Source organism: Strigops habroptila, chromosome 1, assembly GCF_004027225.2.
Source record: "Strigops habroptila isolate Jane chromosome 1, bStrHab1.2.pri, whole genome shotgun sequence".
NCBI classification, from domain to species: domain Eukaryota; kingdom Metazoa; phylum Chordata; class Aves; order Psittaciformes; family Psittacidae; genus Strigops; species Strigops habroptila.
The window spans coordinates 102,244,864-102,271,320 of record NC_044277.2 but is presented as its reverse complement, the minus strand read 5'-3'; the positions used below and the strand labels follow the sequence as shown (position 1 = coordinate 102,271,320).

Here is a 26,457-nt window from a genome sequence, read left to right as displayed (position 1 = left end):
ATAAAGCTGCTGTGAAGTATAATTTAGAATCACAAGAAACCTATTAGTCTCCTGTAAGTCAGACATATTCCTAGGGACCTGCTGTTTTGGAAGTGGGTTTATTTGCCCACTGACATACAACTGAAGTTTGAGTTAACAGGAACAGAGATACAAAGCAGGCAGGGCTGTGTTTAAGCTACTAGCTGAACTTTCTTACTGGTATTTTGAGCTCACATCATCACCTTCTATTCTTTGTGTTTATCTGCCCCTGAGGCATGCTTCAAAGATGCTTGTTCTCAAATACAAGGATGAAAATCATGCTTTATTTAGTTTCACTTCCTACATGTTGACACAAACTCAAGAGATAAAACACAGCAGTAGTATGCTTTTATGTGGCTACCTGCAATTTCAGAGGAATTCAGAAAGCTGTCAACCTGGCTGCCCTATTTGAGGGCAATCATGACCTTAAGAGATTTGGGGAAGGGAAGCATACCCAGGGATGAAATCAAACAGGTCAGGTGTGATCTCCCCCTTGCATACACCAGTGCTTCAACTATGGCTGGCAAGGAACTTCTCTCTCAGCTGAAATGTCAAGGTATAAGGCATTAAAGCTCCTCTTCATCATTTTAAAGCAGGATTTAGAGCTTTGTTCCTACAGGCAGCTGTAACTGTTCAAATTTTGCTCCAAGTGAAATTCTAATGGTTTAGCTAAAAGATGGTAAAATTGAGAATATTAATTCATTCTCCTTTTCAAACACCAGCATAAAACCCCTATGTTCTTCTCTCACAATCAACCTGACAGACATTTTTTTTTAATGAGATGGGGAAAGAGCACAAAGCTCAAAAGCAGGGATGCTGATCCAACGTCCACTCTGGATTATCCAGTTCAACTCCTTACCTCAAGATGTGGCTACAGGACATAGACTGGCATGATTAAAAAGGGGTTAGATAAGCCCATCCAGAGCAACGGGGAAAAGAAACAATTCTGAAAGGGATAAGTCTTCATCCATAAATTACTTTTAGGTGATGGAAACAAACCACTGCCCACGGCAACTGATTCAGCAGTTGCCCATTTCAGTGGCTATTCTTCAGCACCGTTCAGTTGTCCTTCCCTCTTTCAAGGTCTGCAGTATCAGTGACAAAGCACTGAAGGAAGCAGATGTTTAAAACTGTTATGGTGTAGCAACTCATAAGCACCCATTTTTTATTGGTTTCAGCCACGAAGTGAATGGGGGAGCAACTGACTTCTCACAGAGAGAAGCAACGCCAGCTTTACCCACTTAATAAATGACTGATCCTTACAGTTGTTCAGATCAATACAGTGTTTAAAGCTCAACAATGCCTTAAATTTATGATTAGTCCACACAGTCAATTGTCTCTAAAGCTATTTACATGCACCATCTCATGCCCATCCAGTCCAAGTGAAGGAAGATATTCTGCATTCTGGATTTCACCCACCATTAATCCTGATGTTCACACTGAACTTTACCAAACAAACAAAAAAATACTTCAACCCACACAGTAATTAAGATTTCTGTTGTTGCTGCTTTGAGAAATACCACAACCAAGCTGTACTCAGCTTAAGTTTAAGTCTCCTGTAAAGCTGCAATCCCATCATGCAAGAAACACATAACAGCACATCAAATATCCATGCAGAAGCTGCACATTATACATTAGACTCTCTGGCACTAACACTTGGGAACTTTTTCCCCTGGAGCAAGTGTAAAGGTCCTCAGGCCTGGAAATGGAATTATAATGGCAATTCCCATAAGATGACAAGCATGGATGAAACATCTGTACTACTTCCACAGCAGTCTGCTGCTTTGTTCTCAACAACCTTATAGTCTAGTTAATCCACTTGTAGGAACTGCTCTGTCAGATCAAAGCCAGCTCAATATCCTGTCCAAGTCTTCAAAAGAAGGTGTAAAACCCTATAACAAGCAGTTACACAATCATCTGCCTAGAGGGAAGACTTCTGACTAAGCCTGGACAGTTAACAGTTGGCTTATGCTTTAAACCAGGGGAATTCATAATCCTTTTTTTAAATCCTATCTAATTTAACCTTCTCAACCATAGGTTGATTTATTTAATCTCATGCAACGTTTGATCTCCATACTACTGCAGCAAGCTCCCCCAGGTTAATTCTATGAATTTCAAAAGGGCATTTCTTTTTATTGCAGGTAAACTTGTTCCTTTGGCTTCCTTAACTACCCTCTGACCATAGCAGTGGAGAAGTAGTACTTTCACTTCGCTCCTCTTGTGTATAGACCTGTCAGGCCCAGTTCTATCAGTCTATGGACTAGGAAGAAGTTGGAGTCTTTTCCTGGGAGCAGAGTACCACATCGTGCATGGTCTTTCCTGAACCTGTCTTCTGTTGAGTCACTCTAGGAATTAAACAGGCAGCAGTCCCCCCAGCTGGGAAAGACCCCATAGCTTATGTTCCTCTCTGCCCATTCAACATTCCTATTAACTGCTAAACTGACAACCCACATCATATGCTACTCAAAGCAGGGAGGAAAAAATCCATCTGGATGAAAGAAAGCTATCTCAGCTTTAATTGCTTGAAAATGAAGCAGAGTTTGCTGGACAGAAAGGAGATTTAAGGCCTTTTAGATCAATAGTTCTTTAAAGCAAGAAAGCACTTCTACAAGTAAAAAGCTTGAGGCAGATATTACACCATTGTATCTCAAGGATCAGCAACAGCAGCAACACAACCAGCATCAAACCAAGGAAAGGAGAGGTAAGAGCAAAGCACGGCAGTGAAGTGTCCAGCTGTGACATAGACAACATGAGCAGACTGTTTTCAAACACATTTCAAGCACAAATGCTGCCTAAGTTAATTAACAACTGTGGGTTGCAAAACAAGTAAGAAGTAGAACTTCAATAACAAATCAAAAAGTCCAAGACCAATTGTAGACAACACTGTATTTGACCAACTCTCCTTACACTCCACTGCCAGTGACATCAGTGAGCAAGAATCATTTTAAGCTGTATGATACGTCCCTTCCAGCTGAACCCCACCTGCAGTCTAGGAAAGATCTGGAAGCATTCACAAGCAGACAGGGAAAAAATTAAAAATCAAGCACCGAAATAAATTCCTGACTAACATCACTTAATTCAGTAGCTGAGCTACAAAGAGCCACATCTCTGCACCGCACTACCCCTGCCTCTCTACATTCTTTACAGCAATTCACTTCTGCTGAAGAGCTGAACAGCCTTGACTTCATTTGCTCATGATACCACAAAATTGGTCCTTCCTACATTTCTGGCCCCTACAGCAGCAATAAATTAATCCACTGCATTAAGCTAGAATGTCACACAGTGTTTGCAAAGTGTGAAGGTTATCCCTGACCACCCACATGGCTCAAGTGTATGTTGAGATACAAAGATCAAGATCAATACCTTTAACAAGCTGAGCTGTACCACTTAATCACCTTCTGCATAGCATTTCCACAAGTCAGGAGGTGGGCCCAGATTCCCTGGCCTCTGGGCACCTGCTGCTACAGAAGCTTAAAGGAAGCTCAAGGCCACTCATCCATTCAGCTAGTCAGAGACACTTACTGTGCATTTCCTGACCCCACTCCAAACTAACCTTCCTCCTCTTTTTCATCTCAAGAAATAGAAACACCAGCCACTAAGTGGCACAGACATTGAAGGAGTTGCAGAAACAAGTCATCCTTATCAATGGCAGAACTGTTTGTCCCTCTCCCTACCCTCTCCTGAGCAACATGACACTGGTTTACTCCCTTTGCTAGGCAGATTCTGGGAATAAACAAGCTTGCTCCAATAAAGAAGTCTATGGGTCTGAACACTACAAAGAAAAAAGTACACAAGAATTTAGGCACAATTTTCCCTTTTCTATCACATTGCCTGATGACTGAGCAGTGCTGTAACACAAGAGCATTGTCCTGACCCCAGGCAGTACATCAAAGTGTACCATAACCTGGCTGTTGTGCTCAGATACCTTCAGCACAACAGCAGGATAATGGACCTGACAGAAGCCCAGGTTCATGTTTAACTGCACTGGGGGAGGATATAGCAAGGAGGAGGCATAATCTCAGTATGAGTTCGTACCCGCGTATGAACTCATCATATTTCTCCTTGCACTTGCTTCTTAAAATCACTGTAATCTGCAAGGATTTACATTTACAGCTCTGGGAAGAAAAAAAAATTCCCTCTCAAAAACAGGTGTTTACACTGATTAGGGAACCTGCCATGAAGGGAGACTATGGGAGTGAAAAGCTTGAGAATATTTACTTTGGGGAAGAAGCAAATATGGAGATAAAAAGCAGGGAAGATAAGCGCACAGAGCAAGGAAATCGGCTCTCACACTGGGAAAGGACATCAAATAGACTGACAAATTCAGAACGAACCTAGGGAAAACATTTTTTCTTACAACATGTTCACCTTGGCAACTACTGCCCCAGGAAGCTGCTACAGCTCAGAACCTTCTTCTTCCCCCTCCACCTTTCAATGATTTTAATTTCAGGAGTATCTATAATTGCATACAGAAGCCTACAGAAGGACCCATAGTAGATCTGGTCACAAAACTGGAGAGCTGACAACAGCAATTCGTTGCAGACCTACCCATAACAAGAAACATCATTGTGAGGAACAGGTCAACCAGAGATTTAAAATATGCAATTAGAAGTACTTATCTAAAATTACATGCCAAGTCTCCACAGCATCTCTTTCTGAACCTAACCCTTTTAGCTGGAATTGGCAATTACTCAAAGACTAACAATCTCAATTACTACATTATAACAATACAGCTTGGAATACAACTGAGGCAGAGTAGTATGGACAAGCCACATAAGAGACTTGAAAAGAGCACCAAGGGTTGGTATCAGGACAAAAAGACCAACTGTGAAAAAGGAAGCGATCTCAAACTCCTACACTAGCATGAGCCATAAGAGGATCTGAATGCAGATCATCTTAAGAGTCCTACATGCAGCCCTTCACAGGCACACTAAAATGTAATAGCTTGGATGGAGCCTTTCCTCTTTACATAAGCAGATTTGCAGATACCTGTAATGGTAAAAGCAGCATTAGTCACTAGATGGAAACTGCAGCCACGGTTCAAGTGACTTGCTGAAGATCATACAAGTGTAGAGCTAAGCCAGGACTCCTGACCTCCGCCTCTGTTCTACTTTCTGATTGCAATCACCAAACCAAGTGCCTGAGGTAATGCTACAGAAGCTGTCAAGATACAAGTAGAAAGATGGACAGGTAGGATTAAAAAAATCCTAGGAAGTTGCTTTAAAAGGAAAGGTGGTACAAAGCCTCACCTCCCTGGCTGCCCTCAACCCCTGCTATGGAAAGTTTTTACCCAAGAGAGCTTTCTCATCCTCAGTGGAGACACCTCAATGCCAGAAACTGCTTTCCATAGTGAAAATTTTGATGAGGCACACAGCAGAAGAAATTTATACAGCTACAGCTCCAAAGGACTCTACCTTCTGTCCAGAACTCAGAATTAGTTCTGAGTTCCATATGGCAGCCTGCAATATGTCACTGATCCTTTAGCTGGCATCAGTACGAGAAACAGATTAGGAAAAAGAGCTAACTCATTCAGGTTTTCTTGTTACAGGTAAAGGGGAAAAAAAAAACCCATGAAGAACTGCAAGAAAGGAAAAGAAAGCAACACGATTCCCTTAAAATTTAAAGGATTCTAGAATCTTGTAGCTCTGGATCCCCCTCAAACTGCAGGGCTCTTGTGGGTAACAGATGAGCTTCCCACTTACACGTTAACTCTGTATAATCCCTTTGTTTTGAACAAAGTGCTTAGTTCTAAACAAACCATCTCAAGTTCTCCAGGAGTAGATCTTTTTAACATTTTAAGTATGTGTCCCACAACCACACAACTGAACTGCCTCTAGGAAAATCAGTCAAGTCCCCTCACTCTCATATCACCTCATGAAAGGTTGTTCAGGGCATTTAGCAAACACAGAGATTATGCTAACTGAAATACAACTCCCCAGATAATTTTGATTGCATACCAGGAGTTCATCCATGCTCGTCTGACACTTCTCAAGATTGATCCGTTTAATTGCCACCTTCTCCTTCTTTGGAGCGCAGAAGGCTGCCTGCACCACTGCAGTCGCTCCACTCCCTGTGGGTGAAAAAGAGAGTTAGCAACATCTTAGGGGACTTCAGCAGAAGGGAAGGTAGGTCAGACACCAAAATTACAAGTGCCAGTCAGTAAAGACAGCAGAGCTAAGTGAAAACCCAGGGAAGGCAACCCCAGAGGCACTCCCCACTCCAGATCTGTGCAACCTGGAGGGTCAGCTCAGCTGCAACATCGAAGCACTCGGCTAACCAAATGAAAACAAGTGGATCTTTATGAGCCCTTGGAGGGATCATTACAGCTCTGCAGATAGAAAAAACAACCCTCCAGACTCCAGCTTACTTATAACACAGGAGCGATTCTTCTTGTGTGCTTTTAAAAGAAAGGCCACTGAGGTCACACAGACTTTTAACCTGATGTGTTCACCTAAAGCGCTGAAACAAGCCCCACTCTCTGCTACCAACACTAATGAGATTTTTCAGATGTTTCTATGTACTAATTGCTGTTCTCCTCTCTCCTCATTTTATGCAAAGACACGAGGTAGGCTTCATTCAAGCCTGTTCAGCTCCAGTTCTCACGTAGGAGCACACCGCCTCGGTGTCTGGGTTGGAAACCACAGACAGAGAATGTTTAAATTCCAATAGGGAAAAAATACAACATTTGAATATAGAGTTGTTCAAACTGCTCAACGTGGGGATAAGAGCTCTGGATTTAAATTGCTTGTCAATATCACATGCTTTGATATTAAAAGGAATTTGCAACACTAAGACTTAAATTCTAGTTGATGTATTTGCTGGCCTCCAGGAATAGTTGCAACATTCACCTCTCATCAATAGGACACCTTGTTGCTTTACTTTCCCCCATCATTTTGGTTCCCTGCATTTACACACTTCACTGGAAGGGAATAAATTCAAATTAATGAAAAAGGGGGTAGGGTAGGTGGAAAATAGCTCAAGCGCTGCCTATTGCCAATACCTTAAAAAAATCCTATTAAAAATAAACCCACAGGTATTTTGTTCATTGTTCCAGGCATAACTCTTGAGCCCATTTGGGCTGATGAGGCAGACAAGAGCAGCTATTCTGCATTTGGGAGTAACCCACCTATTTTACCAGAATCTCCTATTCTTACACTATAAAAACTACTTCTAGATTCTGCAATACAGGTCAGGCAGATTTTTGCAAACTGGGTTTTTTTTCTAGTCGGTTCAGACAAACTGAGGACAAAAGCCTTCAATTTCATCTTCAAACAAAACCTACTGAAGGTCCCTACAACCATTAATAGTCTTCTGGTGGCAAGTTGCACCAAGTCATAGTCAAACTCAAAGTGCCAGGTGGGGGAAACAGCTTGAAATCCAGCCCTGAAACATAAAGGAGAAACCCTGCCATCCGAAGTTACACTGAAATTAATTACACAGCCCTGAACTGTGGGATTTTGCTCCTCTAATCTTCAAGCAGTACCTGCTACAGTGAAACTACAGGAGTCTCATTTCACTTTATACAGCATTGCAAGCACACCTTGGGCAATAGCATCAGCCTGGCAGTTGACTCCCTGCACTTAAACAATTTACATTTTGAAGGCAGCAATGTGCAGAACATTCTTATGTTCCCTTTAGCAAGGTTGCTGAAGCTGTACTATTTCATGAAGCAAATGGGCTTTTAAGAAGTTCAAGACTGAGGCCATTTACTGCTTGCATGCATATTATTTTTCAGAGACTATTCATAGCACAGAGCAAAACAAAGCTGCCAGGAGAAGCTTAGGTGGAAAAAAAGGATAGCAGTAGGGGCAAGAATGTTTACAAGGGACTTTGAAAACAAAGTCTGAGTGCCATAAGCAGGGTCTTGAGCAAAGGATGGAGACAATGGAAGCATTAGGCAGACATTCAGAAAGCACTCAAAAAAGCAAGGGGAGGAGGTTTGACAGCTGAGTGACTAGACTGCCAGGAGCAGGGCTGAAATACCCAGGATTAAGCATGGTACAAACATCCCAAAAGCAAACCTCCACATACGCTCCCTGTGGTTGCTTTGCCCTGCGGGTAGCAGGTTCAGGACTCTCAACACGAAAGCAGCAGCTCTAGAACAGATACATTCCCACTCACTGGGAATCCTGGGTGGCACTGACCTGCTCCTCCCCACCCAGTACCTGCTGCTTTGCAGGAGAAGGGGAGCGAAAATATACAAAATGACCCAAAATAAAGACAGCAGAGGATACAGAAGTGGTGACAAAAGGCAGGAGAAGCAAGTTTGCATTTTCTATCACTAGCCTTTTGGAAGTCAGAACAAAAAAAAACAGAACGCTTGTGCCTGTATCATTCCTTTGGAAATAATTAGATTCCAGAAGAAACGTTGCTGCCGCCACATTCAAAGCACTAGTATTATGGTTTCTTTCTTTGGATGTCTTTGTGCATAGTAATAGACAGAGGCTGAAAACACAAGCCAGATGCTGTAAGAACATGCGACTGTGCACCCCAGAGAACTGTCATGTCACACAGCTCTTTTACAACTCTTCGGTTAGCTTTAGAGATGAAAATATGCATATTTGCACCGTTCTCATCCACACAAGAGTATCTGTACTCAAAGACTCTTCCTGGATATCTCAGACACTCAGTATATACCTCCTTCCCTCCACAACATGATGTACCCAGATTTCTGTCCCAGTAAAACCCAGCTGTGTAAGCATGGCTGGCAGAGGTGCTTCTTACAACGCAGACATGATACCACTACTATACATCATAAGATTACAGTGAAGTCCAGGGTTTTTACAGAAGTGACTACACAAAGAATGGCTTTGTGTTTTAGTTTGGTTTCTTTAAAGATGTTACTAGCAGAAACAATAGATGCAGACTAATTAAAAGCAGGACCATGTATGCTACAGCTCCTACCCACTCCTCAAGCCCGCCTGATCAATGTTCACTAGGACTTCAGGGCAAAAACTGCTTTTCACTGAGTGTTTGGACAATGCCCCAGCCTATAGGAACCTGACCTGTTATGAGTGTATGGCATTATTTGAACAGCAATGAAATCCCAAACTAAATCCTTCTGGGCACATGGCACGGAATCATCTGAACTCCAGACTCCTCCCATTTAATTCCCTGCTGCTCCTACTTTTCTGGCAGCTCTCTTCAGTTCGATTACCACCTGCTCTCCCCATTCCCCCCTCTCCCACTAATTCGTCATTTCTTTCAGCTCCTCTGTAGCACTAATTATAGAGAAACAATGAAATCTCAAAAGCGTATCAAGCAAGGATTAAGCCAAGCTGCAGCACGATGTGCCACAAGCAAGCTGCTCTTTGGTAGCGGCAGCAGCATGCCATGCTTCTGGGACCAAACAAAGACAGGTTTCCATGCTGCTTTGAAGAGCACAGGAAACATAGCAACACGGCCACTTGAGGCTTTGCAGCCTACAATCTGTTTATGAAATTCCAGAGTGGCAAGAGAAGAAAAGGAGAGAAGCTGCAGCAAGGATGCTGACCACATTGCCAAGTGAAAGCAAGCATAGATAGAGATGATGACACCAACAGGGAGAAAAAAAAATGCCTGGCAAGCAAGTTTTTTTACGTTTAGGAGCAGGTAACAAATATATGGGGAAAGGTAGAGTCACAGAATGGTTTGGGTTGAAAGGGATCTTAAAGAGCACCTAGTTCCGAACCCCCTGCCACAGACATCTTCCCCCTAAGACCAGGTTGCTCAAAGCCCTGTCCAACCTGGCCTTGAACACTACCAGGGATGGGGCAGCCACAACTAAGGGAAGGGAAAAGAAGAGGTTTCCCTGCCTGCTATAAGCCACCTTTAATTAGAAAAAACAACAGAAGGGCTTTTTGTGCACAACTTACACAAACCAACCCTCCCAGCAGATGCAGATCTGCTGCAATCAGAGCCAACCTCAGTCTCATGTGCTGCTCAGCTGCAGCGATGTGGGCAGCACTGAGTTAATGTTCCTGTGCTCAGTCCATGCTTGCTCCCCACCTCAAGACACGCTGATCAAGGTCAGTGCTGCAGCTCTTCGCCTCCCTCAAGATCAGCTTTCGGAGAAAATTCTCTCCCTGGTTAATCTTTTCCAGCACAACAGCTTAGTAAAACAAAGAAAACTGGGCATGGCCAGATGCTTGTCGCTTTATTCCTGAAAAGCAGGACATCATTTTGTTGAGGGATGGGGTGGGGGAGAGAGTGGGGGAGGAAAGAGACCCCAGGTGGGTATTAGGATCTGTTTAATAGCCCCTCCTTTCACCTCGGTAGGCTCTCAGATACAGTTCCAACCCTTAGGATAGCAGCTGCAAAATTCCTGCATAAGAGGGTCACGACCTACTTTAGGAAACACTGCCTAAGGAGGAAAACATAACCTTTCTAACCCTTGCTTCTTTCATGTTGCTATGATTAAATGGTTCTTACTGAAATAAAATCAACCTTAAAAGGGATAAAAACAACCCAAACAAAAAACTCCCCAAGCACTCAGTTACTGAAACCTCATTTTCCAGGTTATCTCCTCTGGTCCCCTGGATCTATGCTGGACCTTCAGCATCCAGAGCTCCATCCTAAACTTCTCCTTGAGAAGCTGGGACAAATTCCCCACAGAAGTCCACTGCCAGCCTTCAAGGGAGACTGGACACCATCTCTTCTGCAGCCACTTATTGTCACATGAAGCTTGCTTTTTGGGTTTTGGAAGTGTTTGTTTGTTGGGGGGCTGTTTGTTTTGGGGGTTTGGGGGTTTTTTTGAAAAGAAAAACAAACCCTCTGATATCTCTGTCAAAGTTAATAGAAAACCACTAATTTCAAAGCTATTTGGAGGAGTGGAAAGACAAGGGACTGACCTGAGGACGCAGCATGTTTGTATACACTCTGGCTCCAAAGGTAACTGAATCTTTGCAGCTACATAAGGACATCGCAGCTCTCCCAGTAAGACTGGGATGAATTGCACTGATGCCTCCTCCCAGGCAAATGCAACTGAAGCCAGAGGTCCTCTTGGCAGAGACATCTCCTTCAGCAATGGGAAGAGTTATGCCAAATGGTCACAAGGCAAACATCAAATCCTGGCTCTAGAACAGTATTCACCACGTGCAATGGCAAAGCAGCTACATAGAAAGAGTGCTCACAAAACAGTGTTGCCTGAGTTTTAAATCCATCCCACTACTGGAAACTGAGTTTCAGGTACCCTGGGAGACGTGAGAATTTACCTTTCAAGGTGAGTCAGTTGCTCACGAAGCTGTCACAATCACAGGGGACATCCTCCATACCAGTCCTAGAGCATCAGTGTATCAATGTGGTATCAAATTCCCCCCGTAGAGGAAATACACTCTTCCAGGGTCAAATGAACATTACAAGCAATTCTGGTTGGAAGAAGCCCTGAAGGCCCTTAACCCACTCTGCTGCTGAAAGTTAGATCAGGTTCCTCAGCATCAAATTCAGTCTAATTCTGAATATCTTTAACAATACATATTTCTACAACCTTTTTGGCTGTTCCTGTGTTTGACCACCCATATGGTAAAAGCTTTTTTTCACCTCACCATCTAATCAGATTTGCCGACACTGCTCACAACTGTGGCCTTTCACCGTGCACCTCTGCAGAGTCCAGCTTCATCTCTTCCGTAAATTCACACAAGATCACTGAGGACAGCAACAACATCCCCCCTTAGCTTGCTCTTCTGGGGCTGAAGAAACCCAGCTCTCCCAGCCTAGCCCTGTAAGTCACATTCCCAAGTCTTCTTCAGCATGAGACCATGCTCAGCCAAACACCCCTGCACAACCCTGCCCTCTCCTTTCACCATTCCCCAGCGCACACACAAGCTCTCTATTTTTAAATGAGATCTGGAATCTATCCGCCACTATCTGGAGTGCGGTGCCAGAAAGCCGCTCGTGACGCAGGCTCTGTTTATAATTGTGCCCCCGGGTTTTCCTCTTATGAACAATGCACACAAAACAGTTCCCTGCAAGGCTGCTCCGCACCAAGCGGTGGCTTTCAGGCTCCAGGTATCCAGTTTCAGGTACAAAAAGATTAAAATTCAGAACCATATCCTGTGGGCTCTGGCATGATCTCTCAAAGGGTTTGGTTTACACCGGTAGTTACACCAACCAAAGAAACCACCCTGTTGCGATTAGCTCCAGAAGCAGCAGGAATTAGACAGCTTGCTTCACTCCACATCTTTTCATGGGATTACACATCTATAATAACAATGAGCAGAAGATCCAGCTGTGGAATCACACACACACTAAGGTCTCTTGGTCAAGTATGTGACACCAATGGTCCTCACTCCAGATCACAGACAGAACACCCAAAGCCAAGGAGACCTTTAATGCTTCATAACACAGACTCAGTATTCACGCCTGCCACTGCAGACACAGGGACAGCAACCTCTATGGGTGCTTTAGCTCTTTGACAGCCTCATGCCAAGGAGCTGTGGGAGCCCTGCTCTGTGGTTACTTGTTCCAAGGACAATACAGTAATAAAACAAGAAGCTACAAGACTGGGAATAGAATTTCTTGAGCATTCTTACAGAACATAGGGCAGATACAGATCTGATTAAACCAGAAATTAAATACCAGATTGCAAACTCAAACTGGTCTAGCATTGTTTGGTCCATTTGCTAAAAAGGCAAAGTTTTGCCTCTATTTTCTCCACCTTGTTTAAAGTCTCTGGTAAGAAGAGAGGCCTTTCGCAAAGAATGAGCCTCTTCTAAAAACAAGCTAGCAAAAAGCCTGCTCTTCAATTCATAGCCAGCTCAGTACAGGGTGGGAATACTCCTTTCCTCCAGCAGGACTTGGTAAGAAGAGTCCACTGGATGTCAGAAGTCTTCCTGGCACAAGCCCCACAATTCAGGAAGAGTAAACTAATGCAATGTTAATGGTCCTTGAATACGGCCATAGTTCTTCAAGCAATCTCCCCACTATGTGTCAAATTCCTACTATGAAATGGAAGCTGCAATCCACACTGACAGCTACAGATAGCATCAATAAAACCAAAGGGAATTTGTAATGGTACTCAGACATATTCTTAGCACTGCCACAGACAGGACGAAAAAATCTACTGACCCAGAGTGATGAGAAAGCTTTCACAGGGAAGTGTGATCTACTCAGCCCAGTACTGCAGGAAAAGTGTTGCAAATGTTAACGATGCGAGAATTGAAGTTATGGCCCTGAATCAGCAGGAGGATCACTTGGGTGCTTCTAGCACTGCTCAGAGCACTCCCAAGCAACAAGCAGACTCTGAGCGCTGCTGTTAGAAACCATGCGAGCAACAGCAAACCAGTAAGGGGGAACTCAGCCAGTTTTGTTCTGTGCCTGGCTGGAAAACCTGTGGGGAAACTAAAGCAGCAGCAGAGCAACACAAGGCCAAGATGACAAAAGAGCTACAAAATGACAAGAGCAAGTGATGCTCCCCTGCCACACTAACACAGGGAGCGCAGATACGCACCAACCCCTGGAACCTCCCAGAGCTGCACCAACACAGCCATGCTCACTCCCAGACACCTCTCCACCACTCATTTCTGATACAGATTTACTATGAATAGTATTTCCTGTAGTGAGAAGAACCAGGGCTTTATGTTTATTTCTCCACAAGCTGAAGGATGACACATGCACAGCGCAAGATGGCAATACCCTATTTAAAATCCTGGCAGAGGTAGTAGGAGGCCAGGTTTAACCTGATTCACCCTCTCTCCAGTCGTGCAGTATTAGATCTACAGTGGAGGTGGAAAGATATTGAGTAGAGAACAGGGAAAGAAATAGTGCTAATACAGCACAGGGAAGAAATAAATTATCTATTATAACAAAGAAGCCTAAGCAAAGCCAGAAAGCAAAAGCAGATTTAACTGAACAGTTGTGAGGAAGCAAATTTTAAAGCCTATATGGAGGGGTAGAAGAAAACAAACCATCCCCACTCACTGTATATCACAGCATAAGCACACGCTATACATGAGGACACCTGCACTATGTGTGTGCAGCAGTCCTACAGGCAGACATAATGGCTGAACCCTCATATTTACAAGAGTAGCTGCCCTCGTATTTCTGAGGAAAAAGGCCTTAAAAGGAATAGCTCAATCTTGTTTTAAAGAAATTATTCTAAAACTTTGCATTTCCATGCGGTCAATGTCAAAACATCCCCCCGCCCTTCGATATGGCATAAATCACATCACTAAAGTCAGCAGCATGTTCATTCCTCTTTCAGGCTCACCTTGAGCCCAGCCAAGTGCTGCGAACATTAAGATGGGTTCAAGCCAAAGGTGACCGCACGTGCATTAAGACATGGGGCATGTGCTGGACAACACATTGAGAAAAGGTAATAATTGGGAGGCAATATGTCCAGGCACAGAATTAAGACTTCAGAACAAATTACTTCTATTTCACACCAGCATGTCTGATGACTACAGTCTGGACCTTTAATGAAAGAGTTGGAAGAATGGAAAAAGCACAGTTATTACTTGTGAAATTCTATCTTTGTTTCATTTAAATTGCAGATGTATCTCTTTGTAATGACCTCTGATCATTTATTTCAGTACAGCCAGAGCTCGAGTAGTTTACAATGCTGTGCAAGTTAAGGCTATTTATTTCAGTGTTCACACACAAGCGATTTTATGTTGCTAAGACTCAATTACATGTCTTCCTCAAAGCCTGACAATTTTTGCTCAGTCACTTCGTGTCAGTACCTGCAGTGTCCCACAGACAACTAATATTCCAGCATTAATCCAGCATGTTCAAAGAATTTCAGAAAATAAGCAGCACATTTCTGAAACTCAGCTATCCAATTAGAAATACAGCCAAACTATTTGAACTGCATGTAAACTTGCTGACAGTGAATTATTCACCATCTTGATGAGAGCTCTCACTGTTGAAAATACCACTGAAAGCCACGCATTGTGTTCGGAGCTCAGAGGTTTCTGCCCATGTAAGACAATGTCTTTCTCAAGACTCCTAATGCTCCGCAGACAGCAATGATAAGCCAATGAGGATCACACAGCGCTGCCGTGACTTGCTTAAATATACTTCCCCTACAGTGGTCCAGCAATACAGAAACACTTGACGCTGAAGACTTATTGCCCAGGTCTTTCAGTTGTCAGACTCGTATCCAGTCACTTATAAGAAGTCCAATATTTTCAGAGGCATCAGAACTGACAGGCAGTAGCTGCTGCAGGGCACATCTCCCCATGGCCCCATCAAACTCGACATTATAAATAAATGACGCTCTGTAGAGAGATCTACAGCTACCGTAAGCTGCACAACTCAATGCCAAGGTTTCTGCAGAAAGGAAGGGGAGTCTTATGGAAATTTTCACCCCACCCCACACGGCATTGTTCTCTCGAAACTCTTTCGCTATCTCTTAGGCTCTGAACACAGAAACACGTCATCTGTTTTCCCACCTTCGGCAAGCATTCAGGTTGGGAACCCTTACAGGCTAAGCACAGAAGTGACACTTTTGGAGAGAAAATGGTCATCTTGTCAATATAACACAGGCCAGGACTGGAACAGAGAGTGAGGAATAGGACTGGCCACGCAAAGGCTGTCAGCAAGATATCCGACAAAATTGTCACCAGGTCACTTTGCTGTTTGATATCACCAACGAGCTGTTTCACCTGCAGTGGCCAGTTCACAGTCCATGCCAGAGAGCCAAGCTTTCAGCTGCCTCCCTACTGCCAAGTGGTGCTAAATACAGCCAAGAGGTGCAGCCATCAGACTCTACACTAGAACAAGAGATGCAAGGGGAAAAAATAAATGTAAGAGAAAGCCACTGGCCACAGATGGTAGCAGCAAAGAGAAGGATTAACAGCGACTAGCATCAGTCTATCTGACATCCTCCCCAACCTTTTCACTGCAAACACCAAAGCATAGAAGAGAAGATGCTGTTGCTGGCTGTATGCCTGGCCTCTTGCAACCCCTAGAATACCCCAACTTAGTTCAAACTAGCACACATGCCCATCATACCCTTAAACAGGTATGATTTAACCTGAAGCCCACCTCAAGAAAAGAACGGAAACACTACTGACACACTGGTGGTCTATAGGAAAGAGACCAGAACCTCACCAGAAAATACGAACGCCCTCTGCTTGCACAAGGCGCCTGGGTGATTTGGGGAACACCTTTGAAACCGTTTTCCCCGTGGCAGTAACTACACTAAGCTCCAGAGGGCCAGTTACACAAGTCCTGTGTGACCCACCACATTTACTTAAGATGCTATTAGCATGCCTAAATTAGATTTTCAGTTTGAAACCAATTATATTTATTTGATTTCATGCCAACATCTCTGGCTAATTTAAAGGGCACTGCAGCTATGCAGTGTTAATGCTACACGACGGAAAGCAGGCTCAAACATCTCCTTTCCTAACACAGCAATATTACTGGAGAAGGTTTATCCTTCCCTTTTAATCACTATCAGTAGTCTTTATGGTATATACAGCAATGTAAATATCATGCTAGCTGTCATCAGGTATTACCAGGGCTCGAAACACAGCCCTGGTGCAGTAGTCAAGCCAGCACTCTCATTTTTCCCTTCCAACCTTTATCTCTGAACTCTGTCTCAAATATAATTGTCAACTGTAGAGGATATTTTATTTGGCCGGGAGTCCACAAAACAGAACAATCTGTCTGCATACAGTGTAGATGTTTGATAGTACAGTGGCTATTTTAGGTAAATAAGCTTTTAAGTATCCGATATGTCCTCTCTTGAAGGCTATTATCCTTTCTTTTCAGGGAATAGCTTGATCTAATAAGTCTTTTCTGTGTCTGCTAGTGTGTTCAGCACACAAGATTAGCCTACTGGTTAAAAATTGCATTTTTTAACCAAGAGTACTCAGAACCATCCCGAGCCTTAGGATCTGGACAAATAACTGTGCTCAGGCCGCTAGTCCACCAGCCTCTCAGCTGTTCAAATACAAATCTGCATCAGCAAGTTGTTCGACAGCATCAGAGTTCATGCTCAGGATGCTTTTTCCAGTGAAGTACAGTTTGCTGGAAGTCAATATCAAGGTATTTCTTAGCTGTTAATAGCAAGTTATTTAATAGACAGCACTTGGCATCTTCAGTGATCATTTTTAGTGAAGGGATGGAAGTTACAATCTCAGCTTTCAATGTGCTTGGTGCACTACCTCACAAGGTCAGAGACAGAAAGAGGTTCACAAAGAAGTGGCCTAGGGGGTGAAATTCTTCCAGGTGAGGACATACAACATGTCAAGTTTCCAAAGGACTCAATTTCCACTAGCAGATCATCAGGAATAATAAATCAGAGATGTTTGCAGTCAACACAACACCAAGCTGCAGCTCTCCCAAACCTTCACTGGAAGTGTCCTTGCAGGTACAGCCTGAATGCAAAGCAGGCAGCATAAGAAAAACACCTATAGAGCTATAGACACATGCTATAAAAGAGAAGGCATTGTTAATTCCCACTGTCATAGGAAATCCATTAAGCAGTCGTTTCATACAGCGATGACAGGGTCACACAGAGCTTGAAGTGTTTAATAGAACGTGTGCCTGTAATTCCCCCATGCGCCATTTCAAACACAACATTTCATTAATTTGGTATAGGCATTATACAATTTGGCATCAGTTATAGCAGGGAACTGGACTCCACATCCCTGGGAGTCTTTTCTAGCTCTGCCTCTCTGCAAAATAAGTGACAGTAGCTTTCCAGTTTTGTTCTGAAAATTGACACAATGAAATCCACCCCTGGGAATTTTTCGGGAAAGGTGTTTACCCAATAACAAGAAGCATAGTCTTTAATTTATGAGTTTTTAAGCCATCAAGATAACCTAATACTGTGTTGCCTGCCTGAAGCAGGAGATGGCCCGAAATGCCCAACTGCTGTTTCAGCTGCCCCACTTACCTCAACGGGTATCAGCATTGAACCCAGACAGATAATTTTCTTAAGAAAAATATTCTCTAAGTGCTCTCATCCCACAGCCATAAACTTGGGCTCTCACTTTTCAAATGCCATCATTTTCCAGTACTCTCTGCATTATGTTCAAAGCTTCCTATTCAGAAGAGCTGGAACAAGCCCTGGAACCTAAGAAAATGGACTTGCAATCCCCTGAAGACCAAAAATGAGCAAGAGCCTAACTTAGACCAAACCAAAAATGAAAATGCACAACCTGTCCAACAGTAACTACTCTTTAAACTAATGTTTCGGAAAACTTCGGTTTTATAAAACATACAAGATCTAACAATCTCAGGCCCCAACCACAAGCATGTCAATACAATTCCATGTTCACAACTAGTTTTGTAGAACTTCCTACTTGACAACACCCTCCCCTCTAACGAACTGCAAAATTTATCCATTAACTCTGCTCTAAGACTAAAGGCAACTCAAATCCTTCCACAGGATAAGCGAGCAGGGGGTATCACAGGCCAAGCCACGTGCACAGGTAAATGTCACCAGAAGTGAGGTGGGGTACTCAAGATCAAAATTTCACTCAGCAGTTTTAACTTAACAATTCTGTGGATGGATGAAAAGGAAACAGCATCCTCCCACACGGCTTTATTATTAACAAGGTGCCAGCAGTAAAAAAAGAGTAAAGTTCGTGCTTACATTACCATTCATGACTATAAAGCGGTGAAATTTTGGCAAAACGCAAGGAGAATTCACTGCAGTAAGAGACAATCACTGAAGTATTTCAACTCGCACTATCCTTTAACAGCTGCTCGTACCTCTTCTCTCCAGGATGAATTTACACAGGCTCATTTCCTGCCTGAAGGAAATATCCATTCAGGAGAATGCTATAAAGTCACTTTAGCATGAAACAGTGAAATGAAACAAAACAAGAAATTTTTCTCTCCCCCACCCCCAGCTCAGTAGCTCTCAAGACAAAACGGATGGAGAAGAAAATTGAAATTTGGCAAGAAATTAAAACCTCATTCAGAAGTGCTCTTCTGTATTCCCTCAAAAAATGCATTTTAATTTGACTGAGTTAAAAGAGTTTGCAAGTGTTGTTTCGCAAGTGTGCAGTATGAGCTGTATAAAACTTTAAGGGATGGGAGGCGGAAGAAAGATTCAGCTAATTTGGTGAGAAAGTGAATCAGTGCTCTGAGTTTACTCTGTACTTCATTCATGATGGGATTCATGAAGCTTTTAAGACTTGAAGACAACTGTCCCCTGCAGTGTGTGGAACCAAAGAGATGCAAGAAAACCTTGCACAATGTGTTAGACTATTTCTGGGGAGGTTGATATAAAACCAAATGGGTTTTGTCTAGGGTGGAATTTCTCTTAATTGCAACAAAATCTGTGTTAAGCAAAAATTCTGTGTGCAGTAATGCACATGTGGAAACAGAGATCTTTAAGAACCTTGGGGAGTGGTGAATGAAGGGGCTCGGGCAAAGATAAAAGTCGGTGTATGTTGTAGTTATTGAGTAGGGGTGAAAAGAAATACTGGATTTTTTCCTTTTTGCACTTGGATCACTGTAAATCCCTACCTGCTTGTACTATGTGATAGGACCAAGTAATCTGGTTAAATACAAGGAATACATGAGCTCTGATGATTAACATGAGAACCCCAAACACGAGCAGTGTTTTGAGGCAAACACCACACCCAAGCAACCTAAGGGATCAAACTTTATCCCATACTAAGGTCAGTCTCTTTGTATTAGTACACAAGAGGAACATGAGAAATACTGAGGCAGTATCATGGCCTTAGTGAGGTACCTGTATCTCTGCTGTTATTTAGCTGTACCATTTGTTACAGTGACCTTGCCTGACTCAAGTCAGACACATTTGATTTTCTTCTTAGCACAGCTCCCTTCATCATCATATGCATTATTTTGCCCATCAGAGGTACCACATCTCCTCTCACACACCAAGAGCAATGACCTTCTGGTCAAGAGCCTGAACCGCCTGTCAGCCAGGGACTTAACCCTGCTGCAGACTTTCCTGCACGACTGCCAGAAGGACAGACAGAGTTCCATGGTTTTTTAGAAATGTCAAGGTTGAACTCCCTTAGGTGAAGTCACAGGAAACTGCAGCAACTTTCAGAGCCAAGTTCTTTGTATTTGCATCCCAGTTGTTTGATTCTAAAGGGAGTACAGGGTAACAGGCTAAACTCATCTGGAAAGTCCCAGGATCCTGAGATTTCAGAGATTTTGCAATGCCAAGTTCCACTGCTCCAACAGCTATTCTTCTACATCCACAAAGCTCTCAAGTCTGTCTCTCCCTATTAAGAAAGTTTAATAACACCAAATTTACAAGCGTTCCATTAGCATGTCCACAGCTAAATTTACTGCCACAGAGATTTATAACTGATATAGTGCATTTTAGGGGAAATCTTCCAAGAAAATTTGACCAAAATGCAGTTTTTCATCATTTACGAACACAATTAGCAAAAGGACTCAGTGTTATTGCCCATAATTTTAAACAGCTCCAACTTTTGTTAAAAGATTACATCTCTAGACACTGACTTGGTGGGCAAGTTGCTAACACTCAGAAATAAAGCAGATGCTGCCAAGTTTAAATAGACAAATGTTCTGGGGAAGAGTTGATTCTCTCCAAGACTTTTTCAGCTGCAGAAGGAAGAAGCCTCCCAGGCGTGCATTTATCAGCCAGCATATACACCCCTCAGGTGTGCTTGGGAGCACAGCACATCCACATTTCCCACTACCAGCCAAGCTATTTGCATTAAATTGAAACTATTTAAATAGTATTCCTCAGAAATGAAAATGTTAAACCTTAATCAATCCAGGATCCTAGAAGTACTGGAAGCAACTGCCACAGGAGATTGTGAACTGCTTCTATGTGAAACACCCTGTGTGGTTTTTTTCTTACTACCCCCAAATAACCGAAAGCAGCAGGAACTGTCTCTGCCCTCGCCTCAAATGAGCTGCAAGGCAACCACACTGCTTCACTAACAACGATGTATTCTTCCCAGACAGCCTCTTTCACCACTGCTTGGCTTTGTATGTCCTCTGTCTGCTTCCTTGTGCATTTTATCCTCCTTCCTATCAGAGAGCAAACAACAGAAACACTAAACAAAGACACACGCACAACTAAACACCTTTTGCTGAAGACCGACTCAAATTTAGCCCTGTTCTAATAGGGCGACAGTATCAAAGGTTTTAAAGGAAGGAGATATGCCAGGTATTCAAAGGAAGGGTAGGCTGCATGCAGGAGTAACCTGGCTATTCAGTCTCACTCAGGAAAACACAAGAAGATACATTCGTCTATGTCCAACCAGCCGAGAACCTGTGGCACTGAGAATCAGCCACATGAGTGCCCAAGCAGACCAAGTACTATGGATGACATCTAGCATTTTTTTTAAATAGATCTACTTTTGCCCAAAGTTGATTTTATACAAGCTTTAGCATAACGTGAAACAACAAAAAGGCTTTTCTACCAACTTGAAGTGGAAAAAGTTTACAAATGAGCACACAAAGCAAATCTTCCAATGAACTAACCAGCCTGAATACTGGGAATAGAGTGTAGGCATTAAATTTGTTTAGCTAGGCTAGGGAGGAGGAGTGGGAATCCGCGAGGAAATGCTAAAACAAAACATATGGCACCAAGACTGAAGTCTAAACACTCCATTTAGTCCTCAGGCAGTTATATAGAGTGTAACATTTTTCTTGAATGGGTTTTAAATAGTTAGGCATATGAAACTGGCTGCAGCTAGCACATAAGACTCACAGGTAACAATCAACACCACATTTCAAAATAGAAACCTCATAAACTGCCATTGAACAAGAGTCTCCCATTCCAGTTTTCACATCCAAAGACTCTGATCACACCTGGTGAGTACTTACAGGCTGCTCTGTTTCAATGGCAGTGCTTTTTCAGAACAGGAGATAGCTACACCAGCAGAAGATGGGCAAGTAAATTTGGGGAAGTGGAAATCTTAAGCTTAAGAAGTTCCTCTATAACTGCAAAAGACAATTTTCTCCCGCACAGGCGTACACATGTAAAGCTTGCAAATAACGTGGCTAGAAATCTAAACATTCAACTCCAAATGATCCACACGTTTGCAAGCAAAGCCCAACTCAAAAGCTACAGGAACCACAGTCATTAAAAAACCTAATCATTCAGGAAATGGTAACTTCAATTTTCAATTTAAGCTTGATTTCTGAAGGGATAAGAAACTCCCATCACATCTGTTCATGCAGCCTGCACTGTCCTCATCGCTACGAAGGAATCTGTCAGGGGAGAAAGGGCGCAGGAACAGAGCAAGGGAGCACTCCCACCACTAATTTATCTTCTGTTTCTGGCACAGACTGCTCACAGCAGAGAGGATGCTCCTAAATCAAATAGCCATGGCCAGAACTGCTCTCATCTTTCCAAAAAAGTAGCAAAATGAGAATGACCCAGTTCCAACCAACTTCACTACTGCTACCAGCATTTCCAACAGGAATTGTTGGATCCGAGGGAACCTGCGTGTGCAAGTAGCTGATCAGCACAAGCAGCATGAGGTCGAATTCTTTTTCTCAGGCTTCAAAAAGAAGGCTGCAGTGATTTATATGCAATTCACGCTTAGACGACCACCTTCCCAACCACCAGCACAGACTACATTTTTCTTTTTACATGAAAATTTACATGTCTCAGAAGCCGTATTCACCTGCAAAGACTATCACTACTCTAGAGGTACATTTCATAGAAATGCTTTAGAAATTGCTTCCTTTACTCCACCTCCATTTATCTTTTTTTGGCACGAAAGTCAGGTTCTGATCCTGAGCAAGGTTCTGTGATTCAGTGTACTAGAAGTTATTTAAGCCTAAGCAGGCTACTCAGCAGTTACTAACACTAACCGAGCATAATTAACACAGGCATTAATCTATACCTTTATAATGGCCTGAGTCATCCCCAGTGCTGTGTAATCCTTTAGCCAGAATGAAGAGGGCAGTTTTACAGGAGAAGTTCTCTTTGCAGGTAGAAAACTTGCTCTTTTCGTTCCTGCACCAAAATGGTACAGAGCCATCCACATCAAATAAAAGCCACATCTGGCTATTTTCAGGTAAAACCAGTACAAATTAAGGAATTAAACTACACACGGCTTTCTTTTATCCTGATGTGGAAAAAACAGCTGAGCTGGTAACCTACTAAATGGTGGACCTACTAACTTTAAAGAGCGACATTTTTCATCAGGAAACACATTAAATCCTTTGAAAGCAAAAGTGCAAGGTTCATCTCTTTCCACACCAGGATGTCTCTTTGTTCCCTGCTGAAAGACTTTAACAGCTCCACAGAAGAGAGCTCAAGAAAAAAAACCCCACACCAATCCTTGCGGTTTACAGGAGACATGAAGCAGGAGGCAAGGCAGTCCAGCTCAGTTAACACAGTGACACTGTGTCCCACAAATCATATACATGCTAGGAAGCTTGCGTCACATCTCCATCCAGGACGTTGGCAGACACACCAATGTTTGAAATGAGTAAGGGGGAGGGGGAAGGGAAAGTTAAAAAGAGAAACCATATGTTTGTAATATACACATTTCAGTGTACACTCCATTACATGCCAGAATGCCAACGCAACCCTTCAGCGAGCAGGCAACATCCAGAAACTCGGTTTACGGAGGGACAGGGAAAAGACACAGAAGAAATTAAATACTTCTCTCCTGATCTCTCCCAAAGTTCTGTCAGTCAACGTGAGACAACACATCTCTGCTCCTCCTAATACTCTGGGGCTGCAGGATGCGCATCCCCAGTAGCAAGTTCTCCTAAGAGCAGAAGTGCATTTATATTCCCTTTTGTTCCCATCCCACCCTGCTCCCCAGCTACAAAGAGGCAGATTGTCCATTTGCTCCAGCTCAAATCCTTGCTTTGTGCTATAAGAGCACCCCTTTGCAGGCTCCCAGAAAGTATTTTCCACACACATGGGCCCAGTTCCCTTTCCCAGAAAAATGGGTGGCAGGTTCTCCCCCTTTCTCCCAGCAGGTTTATCTCCTGCTCCTCAAGGAGCCTGAACATCATTCTCCCCAGGGCACATTTTCCAAAGGAGGTTTAAAGGGTTTATCTGTAAGATTAAGTCTTACGGGGAGTGTGTCTCCTTCCTAAAGCACTGCTGCTCCCACTGAGCAACGGGAGAGGACAAAGCCTCATCCCACAGAGCAACAGGGATCTCCAGAAGGATTTCCCCCCCTCTACAGCTTTAGTTCCTTCCTACTTTTAAACAATGCCAAGAATCTAATCTCTTAGAACAGTATTCTTCACAAACTCTCCCACCCTCCTTAACAGAGAACAAGTCTCCCCATGAGGCAGAGATGGAAGGCCTGGGCATGATAGCACTACGTCATTTATAAACTTCAAATAAAACCACTCCACAGAGATTACTCTAAAAATTAACCTCCTTCCTTCAGGAGCCTTTGGCCAGGAGCCTGCCCTGCCACCTCCTGCTTTATTTCATGCCTGCGGAGGGCAGAGCAAGACAGGAGGCACTGACCTTAGAGTCACTTGTGGCACCACCTCAGATGTGTCACACACTCGTCCTAGAGCAATATATCCCTCAAATACACACCCCGGCAAAACGGTTGAAACAGCCAGTAAATCAATACAGTGGGAGGCCTTTGGTAACGGTGCAGTTTAAAGTCAAGAGAGTGAGGAAGGGAAAAAAAAAAATCATTTAATGAAGAAAGCAAGGGCTAGGGCCTCGAGCTGCAAGGACAATGAATGAAAATGCACAGCAGCAGCAAAAACCCAGTATAAAAGGCTTGTTCAGCAACATTACAAAACCCTGGAGCCCCCTGCACAGACCAAAGCAATGCTGGGCTCCAAAACTGCTAACAGAGAGGTGGTCACCCTCCCAAAACGAGTGTGGGTGCCCTAGAAAGAGAGCACTCCTGTAAGCTGCGGAGTTTGCTCCTGCAGACCAGGGTGACGGGCAGACAGAAGAGCCCCAACAACGTGGACGATCCCTGTCCCGCTCTGTGCCTGCTCACCCCGGCGTCAGGATATACGCACCCCCATACAGGAGTGGGGGGCAGAGGCTGGAGGTGACTCCCTGCCGGAGGGGTCCACTCCAAGCCTCTGCTAGGGATGGGGCAGACCCATGCCCCGCTCTGTGGGTCCCCACCCCCGGGAGGGGATAGCAGCCCCCAACACACACACAGGGAGGCTGCAGAAGCAGAGCCCCAGGCCCGCACCTACCCCGTGTCGTGTGTGTGTGTGTATGTCCCCGAACACGCGCACCCCAAGGCGGGGGGACCGGGATCCCCAGACTCCCCCCGCGGAGTGGGGATAGATCCCCACACCACATATCGCCCTCTCAAGTAGGGGGAAAGGGGGGAGACCTCTCCTCAGTGAAGGGTCTCCCAGACCCTCACACCCCATAGCGGGGGGCAGACCCCTCTCACACCCTCCACACACCGCCGGGGAGGGGGGACACGGACACACACAGCCCCGCTCCTTGACGGGGGGTGCGTGGCAGGACCCCCCCCTCAGCTGAGGGGGGCCAAACCCCCCGCACACACTCCCCTCAGCCGTGACACCCTCCCCAGCCCCACACACCCCTCACCCCCTCCGCTGTGCGCACAGACGGCCGTGCGCCGGCCGAGCGCCCCCGTCCCACCCCGCCGCCGCTCACCGATGACCTCCTGCAGCTCGTAGTCATCCTTGTTGATGGACCAGGGCAGCGCGCTGGGGTCCTCGGCCATGGCCGCGCCGCGCCCGCCGCCCGCCCGCCCGCCGCGTCGCGAGGGGGAGCGCCGCGCAGGAGCGAGGGAGCGGAGAGGCGCTGCGCTACCCCGCGCGGCCCGACCCGCAGCCGAGCCCCCGCCGGCAGCGGCTCCCGCAGCCCCAACGCCGCCTCCGCCGCCCGCCGCTACCGCCGGCCAAACTTTGCCTGCTCCCTCCACCTGCCCATGCCCAGAGCGACCTGACGTCACCCGCGCACGCCGGCGACACCGCCGAGCGCACGCCCCGCCCGCCACAGCGGGGCGCCGCCCGGCGCCATCTTGAGCGTGGCGCCCCTCCGCCGCCGCAACACTGCGCTACCCACGGTTTGATCGGCTTCCGCCACCGGCCTCCGGGAACGGGCCGGTACGGAGGGCTGCCGAAAGGCGGGCGGCGGGGCGGGGAGAGTCGTTAAGGACAAGAAAGGGAAGGGCGGGGGTGCCACACACAAGATGGCGGCTGCGCACATCTTCCCCTCCCTCAGGCAAGAGGCGGGAGGGGCTGCTGGTTTAAGACCCACTCCGGGCTGCGATTGGCTGCCAACGGTCGAGTCCGTAGCTGCCATTGGCGGAGAGGCTGTTAACCGCGGCTTGTCCTGCGCCAGGGTCCCTGCTCCTGCCGCGCCGCCGGTCGGGGTGGGGAGGCGAGGTGAGGTCGGGCAGCGGCGGGAAGGAGCCGCGGCCCGCCGTGAGGGGAAACCAGGGCAGGGGGGATGGCAGGTGACCCCGGGCGCAGCCTGGCAGCAGCCCTTCTCCCAAACGTGGTGACGGCAGCCCTGTGGTGTCTCCCTGGGGTGCTGGACACACTGGAACCTGCCATGAAGAAGGGTGGAAAGCGATGGCGTGGCCTTCCCCGGGTTTG

At 45.0% G+C, this 26,457-nt stretch overlaps 1 protein-coding gene across 2 annotated transcripts in view; it reads right to left on the bottom strand.

The window, feature by feature from the left end:
* OXSR1 (oxidative stress responsive kinase 1) overlaps positions 1 to 25,794 on the bottom strand; it is a 93,808-nt gene extending 68,014 nt beyond the window's left edge. Inside the window, exons 1-2 of one of the 2 annotated variants that reach the window (XM_030512748.1) lie at positions 25,508 to 25,794; positions 5,976 to 6,088 (exon numbers count right to left, since the gene is read on the bottom strand). In XM_030512748.1, the coding sequence (XP_030368608.1) occupies positions 5,976 to 6,088; positions 25,508 to 25,577 (183 nt within the window). In that variant the 5' untranslated portion in view covers positions 25,578 to 25,794. Of the gene's footprint in view, positions 1 to 5,975; positions 6,089 to 23,202; positions 24,365 to 25,507 lie in introns of those variants that run through there. The other variant, XM_030512755.1, reaches the window with a different exon arrangement.
* Between the last annotated feature and the right edge of the window lie 663 nt (positions 25,795 to 26,457).